At 44.1% G+C, this 16,013-nt stretch overlaps 1 protein-coding gene across 1 annotated transcript in view; it reads left to right on the top strand.

Moving 5' to 3' along the window:
- Positions 1-15,310, top strand: part of LOC141204934 (uncharacterized) — a 35,403-nt gene extending 20,093 nt beyond the window's left edge. Inside the window, exons 8-12 of the mRNA XM_073663976.1 lie at positions 5-262; positions 346-469; positions 553-650; positions 849-939; positions 11,625-15,310. Coding sequence (XP_073520077.1) covers positions 5-262; positions 346-469; positions 553-650; positions 849-939; positions 11,625-13,216 — 2,163 coding nt within the window. The 3' untranslated portion in view covers positions 13,217-15,310. The remainder of the gene's footprint in view (positions 1-4; positions 263-345; positions 470-552; positions 651-848; positions 940-11,624) is intronic.
- Positions 15,311-16,013: the final 703 nt, after the last annotated feature.

Raw genomic sequence — 16,013 nt, 5'->3', positions numbered from 1 at the left:
ATAACAGATGGACAGAACTGGAGAGGTGAGGACTCTGGAAATGTCTGGAGGGAGATTTATTAATGTGTCTCTCCATAACCAGGATTACACAGTAGTGAAGAAGACCTCTAGTGAGCGCTGTCAGGACCCTGTGTCTGAGGGATGGGGAAGACCCCTCAGCCCAATCACGAGGCCCCCACCTCACCCCCTGATACATGAGGACATCAATGACCAGAAGATCCTAGAACTCACCTACAAGATGATTGAGCTGCTGACTGGAGAGGTGACACTGCTGGGAATGCTGGGACATTATACAGTAACGCTATGAAGGGATCGGGGGGATGATGGTATCATTGTGTGTGTCAGGTTCCTATAAGGTGTCAGGATGTCGCCGTCTATTTCTCCATGGAGGAGTGGGAGTATTTAGAAGGACACAAAGATCTGTACAAGGACGTCATGATGGAGGTTCCCCAGCCCCTCACATCACCAGGTAATAGACAGGACTAAATACACACGGCCTATAATTATCTGTATGTAAAGAATGAATTCAGTCCCTGTATGTGTTTCCTCCAGATCTATCCAGTAAGAGGACAACACCAGAGAGATGTCCCCGTCCTCTTCTTCCACAGGACTGTAAACAAGAAGACCCCAATGTTCCTCAGGATCATCAGGTAGATGGAGAGAAGGTGTCATGAGATCTCCCCTATGATGTGTAGACGGCTGTGAAGGTCTTGTGCTCAGTCTTGTTTTATCCACCAGTATTATATGTTTTCTACTTGTGTAATGAGAACGGTGGAGATGGCAGGATTAGAGCTGATCATAGATGGGACTTCTCCATCTGTCTGTGACTTTTATCATATTTGTTTCAGGGTGAAGATCTGACCCATATTAATACTACAGAGACATATGTGAGAGGTGATGAGCGGTGTAAAGAGGAGATTCCTACATATGACCACCCAGGTGAGTACTGCCACTAAATGCAGTGAAGTCACAGATTAAAAAAAATTGTGTTACATGTAATAATCTGTGTCCTGTCCGGATTTGTAATCTTTATATTAATTGTTTATTAACCCCTTACTGACAATGTCAGTAATAGTACGTCCCTGTGCCCTGGGCCTTATGGCTAACACCCGGTAATATGTGCCAGGAGCGGTCCCACAGTGGCACATTAATCCCCAAAATGCTGCGATCGAAGTCGATTGCAGCATTCCGGGAGCAAGGGAAGGTAACCCCTCTTACCTTGTATCCAGGATCCCGCGCTCTCTCTGCTGGGTCTGGTAGTTGCCATGGTGACCTGATGTCATCATGACGACATCCGGGTCACCAGGCATCAGCAAGTTAGTTAGATCGTTCTCAGTGCACGTTCTAACTAACTTGTGCCAGTGCAGGACTGACAGCCCGCATAGCACAGAGATGCTCCTGCACCTCTATGCTATGCAAGTGATCAGGCTGCAAAAAGTGAAAGTCCCATAGTGGGACAAAGTGTAAAAGTAATTAAAAAAGTGCTAGAAAGTGGGTAAAATTAAAATAAAAATTGCAAAAATATTAAAAAAATGAAAAATAATGAAAAAATAAAAATAGTGTACCCATAAATAAATATTATTATAAAAAAAAAAAAACATTAAAAGTACACACATTTGGTATCGCCACATCCGGAACGACCAGACCTATAAAACTGTCCAACTAGTTAACCCCTATAGTGAACACGGTAAAAAAATAAAAAAACGAAGAAAAAAATGATGCTTCATCATCATACCGCCAAACAAAAAATGAAATAAAACGCGATAAAAAAGACGAATGTAATTAAAAATAGTACCGCTGAAAACGTCATCTTGTCCTGCAAAAAACAAGCCGCCATACAGCTCCATCAGCCGAAAAATAAAAGTTATAGCCCTCAAAATAAAGCGATACAAAAAAATATTTTTTTCTATAAAATAGTTTTTATTGTATAAAAGCCCCAAACCATAAAAAACTATATAAATGTGGTACCGCTGTAAACGTACTGACCCGAAGAATAAATTTTACCACACGCGGAATGGCATAAAAAACAAAAAGCAATTTCTGAATTGTTGGTTTTTGTTTATTCTGCCTCCCAAAAATCAGAATAGAAAGCGATCAGAAAATGTCATGTGCCCGAAAACGGTACCAAGAAAAGCGTCAACTTGTGCCGCAAAAAAACAAGCCCTTGTATGACTCTTCAGCCGAAATATGGAAAAATTATTTTTCTGCCCTTTAGGGTGTGACAGCTGCCAAATATAGAAACCCGATATGAATCTGGTATCGCTGTACTCGCACCGACCTGAAGAATAAAGTTGTCTAATCACTTATACCGCACGAGGAACGGTGTAAAAAATAAACTCTAGAGTTAGGCTTGTGCTAGGGTTAAGGTTGTGCTAGGGTTAGGTTTGTGTTAGGGTTAGGGTTGTGCTAGGGTTAGGATTGTGTTAGGGTTGTGCTAGGGTTAGGTTTGGGTTAGGGTTGTGCTAGCGTTAGGTTTGTGTTACTGTTAGGGTTGTGCTAGGGTTAGGATTGTGCTAGGGTTAGGGTTAAGGTTGTGTTAGGGTTAAGGTTGTGCTAGGGTTAGGTTTGTGTTAGGGTTAGGGTTGTGCTAGGGATAGGATTGTGCTAGGGTTAGGTTTGTGTTAGGGTTGTGCTAGGGTTAGGGTTGTGCTAGGGTTAGGTTTGTGTTAGCGTTAGGGTTGTGTTAGGGTTAGGGTTGTGCTAGGGTTAGGTTTGTGTTACTGTTAGGGTTGTGCTAGGGTTAGAGTTGTGCTAGGGTTAGGGTTGTGTTAGGGTTAGGATTGTGTTAGGGTTGGGGTTGTGCTAGGGTTAGGGTTGTGCTAGGACTGTGCTAGGCTTAGGGTTGTGCTGGGGTTAGGATTGTGTTAGGGTTGGGGTTAGGGTTGTGTTGGGGTTATGATTTTTTTAAAAGTAAAGAAAAAAATGATGACTAGTGTTGAGCACAAGTGCTCGCTACTTGAGCTTGCATCGGGTGCTCGGGTATGCACCGAGTATAGCGGGTGCTTTAGTGACATGCTCGAGTTTCTGCCCCATATGCTTTGCGGCCAAAAAAACCTTGCGGGGATTGCTTGCCATGTACGAGCGATCCCCACATGTTTTTTTTGGGTGTCTAACAACTGTGAAACATGCGGGGCGGGGACTCGCACATGTCACTCAAGCACCCGCGATACATGGTGCATACCCGAGTACCCGATGCAAACTCAAGTAGCGAGCACTTGCACTCAAGAGTAATGACAACTTATTCAATATGATGACCTAATGTTATCAAATTCTGTGTCGTACCTCTGGGTTCAAAATGTTCACCATACCCCTTGATAAAATCATTAAGGGGTCTAGTTTTCAAAATGGGGTCACTTGGGGGGTTTCCACTATATAGGCGCATCAGGGGCTCCCCAAACGCTACATGGCGTCCCCTCTTGATTCCAGCCAATTTTGAGTTCAAAAAGTCACACAGTGCTCCTCGCCTTCTGAACCCTGCCGTGCGCCCAGCGTATTTTCTCCATATATGGGGTATCTGCGTACTCAGAAGAAATTGCACAACAGTTTTTGGGGTCAATTTTCTCCTCTTACCCCTGTGAAAATAAAAAAATTGGAGCTAAAAGATAATTTTTGTGGAAAAAGTTAATTTTTTTTTATTTTCACAGCTCTACGTTATAAACTTCTGTGAAGCACCTGGGGGTTCAGGGTGCTCACCACACATCTAGAGAAGTTCCTTGAGGGGTCTAGTTTAAAAAATGTGGTCCGCTGTGGACGGTTTCCACTGTTTAGGCACATCAGGGGCTCTCCAAACGCGACATGGCATCTTCTAATTATTTAAGCAAATTTTACATTCAAGAAGTCAAATGGCGCATCTTCCCTTCCGAACCCTGCAGTGCGCCCAAACAGTGGTTTTCCCCCACATATGTGGTATCGGCGTGCTCAGGAAAAATTGCACAACAATTTTTGCGGTCAATTTTTTTCCAGTCATCCTTGCGAAAATAAATAAATTTGGGTCTAAATTAACATTTTTGTGAAAAAAAGTTAAATGTTCATTGTTTTCTTCCACATTCCAAAAATTCCTGTGAAGCACCTGAAGGGTTAATAAACTTTTTGAATGTGGTTTTGAGCACCTTGAGGGGTGCTGTTTTTAGAATGGTGTCACTTTTAGGTATTTTCTGTCATAAAGGCCCCTCAAAATCACTTCAAATGTGATGTGGTCCCTAAAAAAAAAAAAAATGGTTTTGTAAATTTTGTTGGAAAAATGAGAAATCGCTGGTCAACTTTTAACCCTTATAGCTCCCTAACAAAAAAAAATTTTGATTCCAAAATTGTGCTGATGTAAAGCTGACATGTGGGAAATGTTATTTATTAACTATTTTGTGTAACATATTTCTCTGATTTAAGGGCATGAAAATTCAAATTTAGAAAATTGCAAAATTTTCTAAATTTTCTGACAAATTTTCAGATTTTTTTTCCACAAATAAACGCAAGTCATATCGAATAAATGTTGCCACTATCATGAAGTACAATATGTCATGAAAAAACAGTCTTGGAATCAGTGGGATCCGTTGAAGAGTCCCAGAGTTATTACCTCATAAAGTGACAGTGGTCAGAACTGTAAAAATTTGCCCGTTATTAACGTAGAAACCACCCTCGGGTGTAAAGGGGTTAAAGAATACTGCCACTTAAATGACTTTTATGTTACACCGACATGGATACTGTTCTTGTGGCAAGTGCTGCAGGTCAAAAATATCTGGAATGACTTGGTAAACTTAAAGCGCACCTGTCAGCAGGATTGTGCTCCGTAAACTACATACACTGTCTGGTGGGTGACATTACACTGGTTAATACAATACCTTGGTTGATGAAATCTTGTGGTTCTTGTGTAATCTTTACTTTCAGTTTGGAGATAATGCTATGCTTTGGGGCAGTCTATGGGGGGTGCTCTATCTGGTGCGCTGCTTACATATTCATCTGTATGCTCTTATGACAGCTCACTGTGCCTTCACTGACCTGCCTCCTATTTTACCTAGGCCCGAACTACTAGATGTGACGCACCCCCTGGGCCGTGGGGTACACGGTGTCGGGCTGGTCGTTGCTAGGGGAGATGTCACAGTGGCGGTGACCCGGTCCGTGACCCAGGGCGGTCAATCAAAAGGGGAATATTTATTTACAGGGGATTTATAGTTCTTAGATACAGTTCGTGACGCCACCTGTGGTATGCGGCTAAAGGGAGCCGCCGCTGCGGAGCAGGTCCTCTGGAGGTGTTGGTAATGCAGCAGAGTTGGTTCAGCTCTCCACAGGTAGAGCGTAGCTCCAGTGCAGTGTAGATGTTGCTGTTATGGTGTAGTGCAGAGGATGGCGCAGATAATGATCACAGAGACAGTAAGGTGCAGTCCTTCAGGGTTTACTCACGGTTTCTTAGACTTCCAGTTACCAGTACTAGAGTAACTTCCCACGGCGTTCTGTGCTTACTCAAGGAGGGGTTCAGCAAACTCCCAGGTCTCTCCGGAGTACGTAACGGGACCCCCTTCTGTGTCTTCCTTCTGGCCGTCTCCCTGCACCTCGCACCCAGTGTCTCAGGCCAGTGGCTGCGGACCTTGCCGGGCGACGTCTTCTCTGTCCCCTGGGTCCTCTATGGCCACCTTTCTGGTGATTAGATGTGGCTTGTGGCTACAGTACCTGAAATACTGCAGCCTCTGGTTTCCTAGTTGAGGCTTAAAGAACTCTGCTAATTTAGGGACCTGACCCCTCCACCTGCTGGCAGATTCGGGCGTATGGGTGGCCTCCAGCACTATCTGTACCCCTGGGGTCCCTTCCACATTCCTGGAGCCTTTCCTGCTCCTCTCTCTCTCTCTCTCCAGCCTTGGGCCTCTCTGGCTAGGCCCTCCTCCAGAGCAGAGCTCCTACAGAGCTCCTGCTCCTCTCACTGTCCTCCTCTGACTGAGCTGATCTCTTCAAGATGGCTTCTCTCTATATACTATCCCTAACAAGTGCTCCCCTGAACTTCTTCCTCCACCCACACCCACTACATGGTTCCCGATCACTTTGGTCCCCCCCCCCTCCAGCCAGGGACAGGGCTCAGCAGGAAGCGATGCATCTTGCCCCTCCTGCCGGTCTGGAGTAGTGTAGTGTTGGATGCAGGTGTTAGGGTCCCGGGCAGTACTCCTTCCTTACCTGAGCGTGAGATGCAGTACCTCTGTGGCGACTGAACCCGCAGGGGCGCCACAGATGCATTATGTAAAATATAATTGATGAATTATATAAAATGAATTGTATCGATCACCCATGACAGCACTACGAGAGAGGGGATTCGTCCTTCAAGGACAGGATACCCACAGACTTAACAGGGCAGCACCTCTCCCACAGATCAGTTGTTTTCCTGTCCTTGATGAGTGAATCTTTGTACTGGAAGATCATTTTCCCAGGCCCAGACGGACGGTTCAGGCAGCGGTATTTTCCCTGCCTTGGCCAGTGCAGGGTCCCTAGAAGCGCCACAGTGGGTCCAGGAGGACTTTAACGGTTGTGTGCGGGTGCAGGTGAGCAGCATCCTGGGCGAGGATAGCGTGGCTCATCGGGTGTTGGCACATGCCTGGAAGCGAGATACAGGGCAGCAGCATGTGCAGTGCTTCCTTGGAATTCAGGCCAGCTGGCGTTTTCCGGTCTGAAGGTGCGCCTCTCTGATGCGAAGAAGGCGTGTTCGATGCCAGGATGCGCCTGAACACCATTTTAGCAGCGGCCGGGGCGTGCCCAGATAGTGCAACTGGGGCATGCCTGGATGAAGCGTGAGCCGCTTGACCGGAAGTGTGAGGGAACCGGGCGTTCCGGAAGGGCCTGGAGAGGTGGGGAATAGCGTTTCTCCGGCATCTAAATAACGGCAGGAGCATCAATCGGTGCTTCCTTGCTCATTGTTCCCTCCAGAATAATGGATATCACTGAGCAGCAGCAGCCTGATAAGAAGCCCCAGAAGCAGGCGGAACACCGTCGACCCCGTAGCAGTAGTTTTGGTGGCAGTGTCTGTGAGAGACAGAGGTCTGCGGGCATTGGCGAATCCAGACAGAGGAGCTCCAGGAAAGTAGACGAGTTTTCGGCCTCTAGAGATGGTCTTTTGACTGAGGTGGGTTCCCCTCTAAATCTCGTACTATTTGATTGCCTCACACTGGTAAGTGATCTTTGTGAAAGTTCACTCAGTGATGTAGCCTTTCCCTTTTTTGTCAGTTATTGCCAGGGAAAGAAGTGTACAGCAAAGTCTAAACACAAGGAGTGTGCGCTTTGCAGAAATCTATTGCCTGACTCCAACCAAAAAAAAACTTTGCCAGTCTTGTATAGAGCAGACAGTAGCGGAGGAGACCACTAACTCTGCCACCGATTTAAGATCAATTATCATGGCGAAAGTCCCTTAAATCCCTTTCCCAGGAAGAGGTTCATAGAGGTAAGAAGAGCCAAAAGGGCTAGCCAGTGGTCCCGGGGTTACATGTGTCTAGCGTTTCAAATAATGATGACGAATCCTCCTCAGACTGTAGCGCTGGCATTCTTTGTTTTCCTATAGATGAGATGGACAAACTCGTAAAGGCAGTTTGGACCACAATGGGGATAGTCGAGTCCAAACTCGAGAAATCAGTTCAGGACATTATGGGACCAAAAAAAGCAGAGGTCATTTCCTGTGAATGAAAAAATCAGCCCCCTAATTTAGAGGGAATGGAAAAGATCTGAAAAGAGAGGCTCCCTTCCCCTATCAATTAAGAGGAGATATCCCTTGGATGAGCCTTCCTTGTCAAAGGGGGACAAAGCCCCAAAACTGGATGCGGCCATAGGAAAGGCGGCTTAGATGTACATGGGAGATGTTGACTGGTGCTTTAAAGCCAACAATGGCTGCTACATGTGCAGCCAGATCCTTAATCATCTGGTTGGATCATCTGGAAACAGTTAAAAGAAACTATGTCAAGACAATGTCAAGACACAATATCTTGGCCACTGTCCCACTTATGCGAGGGGCTGCAGCTTTTCTATCTTCGCTTCGGCTGATTCAAGTTTGTTTAGCGGCAAGGTCAGCAGCCATTTCTAACACTTATGGTTAAAATGTTGGCCAGGGAAACTCCAGGCTAGATTGAGACTGTGTGCCATTTCGTGTGAGGGGGAACACCTGTTTGGCCCAGCTTTGGAAAAGGCTGGCGATGCTAAAAAGGGATATCCTAACTTGTCCATCCCAGCCTACAAGCGATCCTTCCAGAAAAGAAGGTTCATTCAAAGGAAGACCTCCACAGATCAAGACAAATGGAAAGATCAAAGAAGAAAAGGTAGCAGCTTCATGTTCGGAACCTCTTCCCAGGATTCCAAAAAAGTCAGTGATTTCCAGCCCAGGTGGGGGGAGACTTTCGTCCTTCTTCCCAGCCTGGGAAAAAATATCGGGAAACAGTTGGATTCTCGGCCTGATAAAATCCGGTCTAGAAATGGAGTTCTGCTCAATCCCGCATGGAACATTCGTGGTAATACCCTCTAGGTCTTTGTCAGCAGGGCAACGGACCCCAGAGGCCGAAGTCTCAGCTGGTACAGAAGGCTGTCCTATTAGAAGTTTCAGTGTCAGAAAGAGGGAAGGGGTTTTAAGCCCCTCTCTTTCTAATCAAGAAACCAGACTGCTCATCAGGATGATAATAAATTTGAAGGGCTTTATTAAATTCCTGAGAATCCTTTCATTCAAAATGGAATGTGTAAAATCTGCAATAAAGTTACTCTTCCCAGAAGAGGTGATGGCCCGTCTCCGGGAGAAGAATGTATTGATTATCCTGTATTTGTATAATTTTCTGGTTGTAGGCAATTCGACCCGGCATTGCACTAGTCAGTTACAGGAGGTGATATCCACCTAAGAATGTTTAGGTTGGCTATTGAACCTTAAAAAGTCAAAGATAGAGCCCCTAAAAATACAGGACTATTTTGGGCTTCTGCTGGACTCAGAGGTGCAGGAGTATCATTTCCCAAGCAATAGAAAAGAAAAGATCTGAGGCCAGATGTTAAGGGCCCTGAAATTCCTCATCCTGTCCCTTAGAAGCGCTATGTCCCTTCTAGGTTTCTAACTTCGTGCATTTCAGCAGTCTTGTGAGCCCAGTTCCATACTAGAGCTGTTAGAACTCTCCTGTTAGGTTTCTTCTATCTTGCTGGTCACATGACCTTTTTTGCCTATTTAATCCTGCTCCGCCCTCCTGGCCATGCTGGACCTCATTGTAATTTCTACTCTTAAGCTAGCCAGGTGCTTTGTTTCCTTTCTCAGTCTGTTTAGCTAGGTCTTTGGACCTCTATGTTCTATGTTGTTTGTTTGTCTTTTTACTGCTACAATTTCTGCTAGGAGGTGTCCATCTTTCTCCCAGTCCTAGTTCTTGTAGGGATCCCTCCCTCACATCTATAGGTCTTCGTTCAGACTAGCCGAGGACTTTAGCGGGTCTGATCGCAGGATCAGGTTCCCCGTTACATCGTAGGGATCTAGCTTAGTTCTATTGTAGGGACAGATCTCCTGTCTTTCCTTAGTGCTTGTAGCAGATCATAACAAGAGCCTTGCAGTGGGATGTGTTAAGAAATGACATTTCCTTTAGAGGACACCTGGAAGGAAGGTTGACGCTATCCCCAACGTCAATGCAGTCCCTCCTTTGGTGGCTGGATGTCACTAATCTGTCCAGGTGGGCTCCCTGGAAAGTCACACCGTTGTTCACCACGGATGTGAATCACAGGTATTGGGGGGCTCATCCAGAAGACGTAGTAAACCAGGGCTTTTGGACAGGGGACGAGAGAGTTTTTTCCTCAAACTTGAAGGAATTACTTGCAGTTGAGTTGGCAGTAAGAAGACTCCTTGTGTTCCTACAGAGTCATCATGTCAGGGGCTTTTCATGGTTGAGGACAATGTCTGTCACTGACTCGTGGGTCCTCCCGCAGATTCCAAATCTCCTCTCTGGGGCCAATTCACCATCCACAAGTAGCCAATCTTCATTTGATGGCGTGGCCTCACCTTTGAAAGAAGGGTTCTCCAGGCTGTGATCCCTCCCTAAATTCTTAATTTTCTCTATAATTCTGTCATGGTGCTGTCATGGGTGAGTCTTATGAGTTTTTTCGGAACCCATGACAGCATCCTTATAATCCCTCCCGTCACGTGTGTGTGAGCACTTCTTTCACTAGTGTTATAAGTTCACAGTTTTAGTTGTGATTTGTGTTTTGGCAACAACCAATGGAGGTCCTATCGTGCTCTGTAATCCAACTGATGCGGAGGAGAGGTGCCAACCTTTTAAGCCTGTAGGTTTCCTGTCCTTGAAGGGCGGATCCCCTCTCTCATGGTGCGGTCATAATCCTGTTATCGGTAAGACTTTATAATGAAAAATATGAGAACAAAAATTGAAATGCCGGGTGAAATTTTCTGGTTCCGCACTGTATTATCTCAATAATTAATTATATTATTCTGTAAATAAAGTCTAAAAATAAGTGTTAAACAATGCAAGAAAAAAATCCCCAAATGGCCAATGCTGCCAATAAAAAATAGCTTAATTTGAAAGAAAAAAAACAAACCTGGAATATTTGGTATCACCATTTCCATAACAAGTTGTATGTATAAAACTATTTCAATATTTATGTAGCACGATGAACAGACTTAAAAAAAAGTTGAGAAACTATGTCTGAATTACAGACATGAATTATTCTACATAATAAAAAAAAATCAAAAAGTGACCAAAACACAAAAAATACACCATTAAAAAACACAGCTCGTTATGCAAAAATAATTCCCCATATAGAAATAATAGATCACGTAGGCAGAGGCCTGTCAATCTAAGACAGCGGGCGGAGAGAAGCCGCCAGGAACCCGCCTGTCCGACTAGTCTATTAAAGTATGAATTCCTCTAAAACGCCGCAGAGTTTCAGAATGAAACGTACCTGGCTGACATCATACAGCCAGTGTCTTCTGTACACCGTCCGCGCATTGGGAGCCACTGGGGACCAACATGGCAGCCACGGGGGACTTTAGCAGACCCACAGCTGCAATAATAACTCATGGGGGGGAAGCGATGTGTACCTAACTATTTAAATGCCACTCAGCCACTGCTGCTAAAGGCAGATGCAGCCTGTGTAACAAAATTCCTACTGCGCCTCGACCGCATGACATAATTTTAGATTATGTCATTGCACATAGATTAATAAATTCAGGCTTGCATCTGGTTTATTGGCAGGGCTTCACCGTTCATTACCGTACTGCTCCACCGCGCTGCCCTGCCCCATCGCGCTGCCCTGCCCCATCGCGCTGCCCTGCCCCATCGCGCTGCCCTGCTCCACCGCGCTGCTCTGCCCCATCGCGCTGCCCTGCCCCATCGCGCTGCCCTGCCCCATCGCGCTGCCCTGCCCCATCGCGCTGCCCTGCTCCACCGCGCTGCCCTGCTCTCTGCTAAAGTGCATTTAACGGTCAACACTGAAATCAGAAAACTGCTGAAAAACTGTGTAGTGTCCTAATATCATTATCTTTCTCTATCGATAATTGAGATCTATTTTGACATCACACTTTTAGTTGGTTAATGACTGAATTTTGCTATTTCATATAGAAATCCTAATAAATATAACATTAACAATATAAAGATACAGTTACATTATTACAAATATATTTGTTTTATTCTTGGCAGACGTCTTTACCGGGAACTCAGAGAGACATATGATATCCTCAGGTTTGAAAGCAGATGATCATGGTATCACACCAGATACATGTGAAGAGCATGCCATTGCTTCAGATACAACCTCAGCCCTTCACAGAAAAGATCTATTTTATGATCAACAGGTCCTGTCTTCTGATTCGTTACAGAATGCTGAGCAAAGTAAAAATCACAGAAAGGGAGCTAAGAAGCGGAGAGCTCACTCAGGGGTGAAGCCACTATCATGTTCAGAATGTTGTAAATGTTTTAATCATAAATCAGATCTTGTTATACATCACAGAATTCACACAGGGGAGAAGCCATATTCATGTTCAGAATGTGGGAAATGTTTTACAGACAAATCAAATCTTCTTAAACATCAGAGAACCCACACCGGGGAGAAGCCTTTTTCATGTTCAGAATGTGGGAAATGTTTTATTTGGAAAGCGGATCTTGATCGACACCAGAGAACCCACACAGGGAAGGAGCCTTTTTCATGTTCAGAATGTGGGAAATGTTTTAATTGGAAAGCGCATCTTTATATCCACCAGAGAACCCACACAGGGATGAAGCCTTTTTCATGTTCAGAATGTGGGAAATGTTTTATTCGGAAAGAGCACCTTGATAACCACCAGAAAACCCACACAGGGGAGAAGCCTTTTTCATGTTCAGAATGTGGGAAATGTTTTATTCAGAAAGAGCATCTTGATAACCACCAGAAAATCCACACAGGGGAGAAGCCTTTTTCATGTTCAGAATGTGGGAAATGTTTTATTCGGAAAGCGGATCTTGATCGACACCAGAAAAGCCACACAGGGGAGAAGCCGTTATCATGTTCAGAATGCTGTAAACGTTTTAATTGTAAATCAGATCTTGTTATGCATCAGAGAATTCACACAGGGGAGAAGCCATATTCATGTTCAGAATGTGGGAAATGTTTTATGCGGAAAGCGCATCTTAGTAACCACCAGAAAACCCACACAAGGGAGAAGCCTTTTTCATGTTCAGAATGTGGGAAATGTTTTATAGACAAATCAAATCTTCTCAAACATCAGAGAACCCACACCGGGGAGAAGCCTTTTTCATGTTCAGAATGTGGGAAATGTTTTATTCGGAAAGAGTATCTTGATAGCCACCAGAAAACCCACACAGGGATGAAGCCTTTTTCATGTTCAGAATGTGGAAAATGTTTTAATTGGAAAGCGCATCTTGATTTCCACCAGAGAACCCACACAGGGATGAAGCCTTTTTCATGTTCAGAATGTGGGAAATGTTTTATTCGGAAAGCGCATCTTGATTACCACCAGAAAACCCACACAGGGGAGAAGCCTTTTTCATGTTCAGAATGTGGGAAATGTTTTATTCAGAAACAGCATCTTGATAACCACCAGAAAACCCACACAGGAGAGAAGCCTTTTTCATGTTCAGAATGTGGGAAATGTTTTATTCGGAAAGCGGATCTTGATCGACACCAGAGAACCCACACAGAGGAGAAGCCTTTTTCATGTTCAGAATGTGGGAAATGTTTTTATCAGAGATCAAATCTTATTGAGCATGTGAAAACTCACACAGGGGAGAAGCCATAGTAATGTTCAGAATGTGGGAAATGTTACAGGTGTAAAGTAGATCTCGTTAGACATCAAAGAAGCCACACAAGGGAAAAGCTATTTTAATGCCCAGATTGTGAGAAATGTTTTAGTAGGAGATCAAGTCTTCTAGACCATCTTAAAAACTCACATTAAAATCATAATTATTTTTAGTATGTTGGAAATTTTTACCCACACAACTTCATAGTATTCAAACTGCTCACATGGGGAAATAATCATTTTTATTTTTTTAAACGTACTTATTTGACAGATCATACAAAAAATACAATAGTTACCAGCATATGCCAAAAAGGTTCTTTAACTGCAGGAGTCTAGAGGAACTGAAGAGGAGACAGGCTGGTATGCAGGGCTGGTATTGGAGGGAAGGGGGAGGGCAAACTGGGCAATTTCTCAAGGCTCTCACTCTTTTAGGGGCCCTCAGTATTTCTAGTCTGAGGTTAAGACTGCTAAAGACCTTTGGTGACATCACGGTCATTTTACCATAATGTCACCAAAGGTCCTTTAACAGCAGGAGTCTATAGGAACTGAAGAGGAGATTGGCTGGAATGTGCTGTATGTGTGTACCATGGGGAAAATAAGTATTTGATACATTTCCGATTTTGCAAGTTTTCCCACCTACAATGCATGGAGAGGTCTATAATTTTTATCGTAGGTCACTTCATCTGTGAGAGACAGAATCTAAAAATAAAAACCAGAAAATCACATTGTATGATGTTTACATAATTAATTTGCCTTTTACTGCATGAAATAAGTATTTGATACAATAGAAAGCAGAACTTAATGTTTGGTCCAGAAACCTTTGTTACAATTACAGAGGTCAGACGTTTCCTGTAGATCTTGACCAAGTTTGCACACACTGAAGCTAGGATTTTGGCCCACTCCTCCATACAGATCTTCTCCAGATCTTTCAGGTTTTGGGGCTGTCAGTGGGCAACATTGAGTTTCAGCTCCCTCCAAAGATTTTCTATTGGATTCAGGTCTGGAGACTGGATAGGCCACTCCAGGACCTTGAAATGCTTCTTACGGAGCCACTCCTTAGTTGCCCTGGCTATGTGTTTCATGTCATCATGCAGAAAGAGGAGGGAAGGAGGTTTTTGGCCAAAATCTCACAATACATGACCCCATCCATCGTCCCTTCAATACAGTGCAGTCGTGCTGTCCACTTTGCAGAAGAGTACCCCCAAAGTATGGTGTTTCCCCCACCATACTTCCCGGTTGGGACGGTGTTCTTGGGGTTGTACTCGTCCTTCTTCCTCCAAACATGGCGAGTGGAGTTGATACCAAAAAGTTCTATTTTGGTCTCATCTGACCACATGACCTTCTCCCATGCCTCCTCTGGATCATCCATACGGTCATTTGTGAACTTCAAACAGGCCTGAACATGTGCTGACGTGACCAGGGGGATCTTGGGTGCCCTGCAGGATTTTAATTTTAATCCATGACGGCGTAGTGTGTTACTAACGGTAATGTTTGAGACTGTGGTCCCAACTCTCTTCAGGTCATTGACCAGATCCTCCCGTGTATTTCTGCGCTGATTACTGACCTCTCTCAGAATAATACTTACTCCACGAGGTGAGTCCCAGACCGAGGAAGATTGAGGTCATCTTGTGTTTCTTCCATTTTCTAATAATTGTGCCAAAAATTGTTGCCTTCTCACCAAGCTGCTTGCCTATTGTCCTGTAGCCCAATCCAGCCTTGTGCAGTTCTACAATTTTGTCCCTGGTGTCCTTACACAACTCTTTGGTCTTGGCCATGGAGGAGAGGTTGGAGTATGATTGAGTGGACAGGCGTCTTTTATACAGGTAACGAGTTCAAACAGGTGTAATTAATACAGGTAATGAATGCACAGTAGGAGGGCTTCTTAAACCAAAAAAACAGCAGAATTCTTTCTGGTTGGTAGGTGATCAAATACTTATATCATGCAAATTAATTATGCAAAAATCATACAATGGGATTTTCTGTTTTTTATTTTTAGATTCTGTCTCTACCATTTTATGAGCTGCCTTGAATAATAACCAAGCTTATTCTATGGAAAAGTCTTATTTGTACAAGTACCCTGTGAATTGTAAAGTGCTGCCAAATATAAAAGTAATTATTATACATATAGTTGCAATAAAAATTATTCAACTTCCTTTCCAAATTCCGTTTATTTCCAAAATTTACAAACGTTTTAATAAACTAATGAAACAAGAACAATATAAAAAGCTCAACACAACTAATATAACATGTGGTTTCTCTAAATTCACCACAAAATTGCACGTTTAATGACTCCTGCCATCCAAGAGTGATTCCATCCCTTCATGAGCTGCATCTTGAGTACTTAGTAGAACCCTTTCACTGCTACATTCAGAAACCTTGCTCACCTCATTAATATTCCTTGCATGCCTTCTGTCTCTTTCAATTGTGCCCTTTGAAACATGCAGGCAGCATGTAATAAACTCTCCTACATCTAGGACTTTTTCCTCTCAATTCCCTCAACCTTTATGTTCTCACTGAAACATGGATCCAGCAGTCGGACACCACCGCTGCTGCTGCTCTCTCTCCTATGGTGGCCTACACTTCTCTCATACCCCGAGAACTGACAACAGATCAGGCGGAGGTGTTGGTCTGCTCCTTTCAACAAAATGTACTTTTCAGGTTATTCCCCCAGTACCCTCCCTTATCTTCCCTTCTTTTGAGGTCCAGACTGTCAGACTCTACCGGCCTTTCTCCCTGCGAGTGGCGGTTGCTTATCACCCTCCGGGCACCTCCAGTCAGTTTCTGGATCACTTTGCTT

Source organism: Phyllobates terribilis, unplaced genomic scaffold (assembly GCF_046119375.1).
Source record: "Phyllobates terribilis strain yellow unplaced genomic scaffold, ASM4611937v1 Scaffold_136__1_contigs__length_4911898, whole genome shotgun sequence".
NCBI lineage: Eukaryota > Metazoa > Chordata > Amphibia > Anura > Dendrobatidae > Phyllobates > Phyllobates terribilis.
This window is presented reverse-complemented; position numbering and strand designations above follow the sequence as displayed.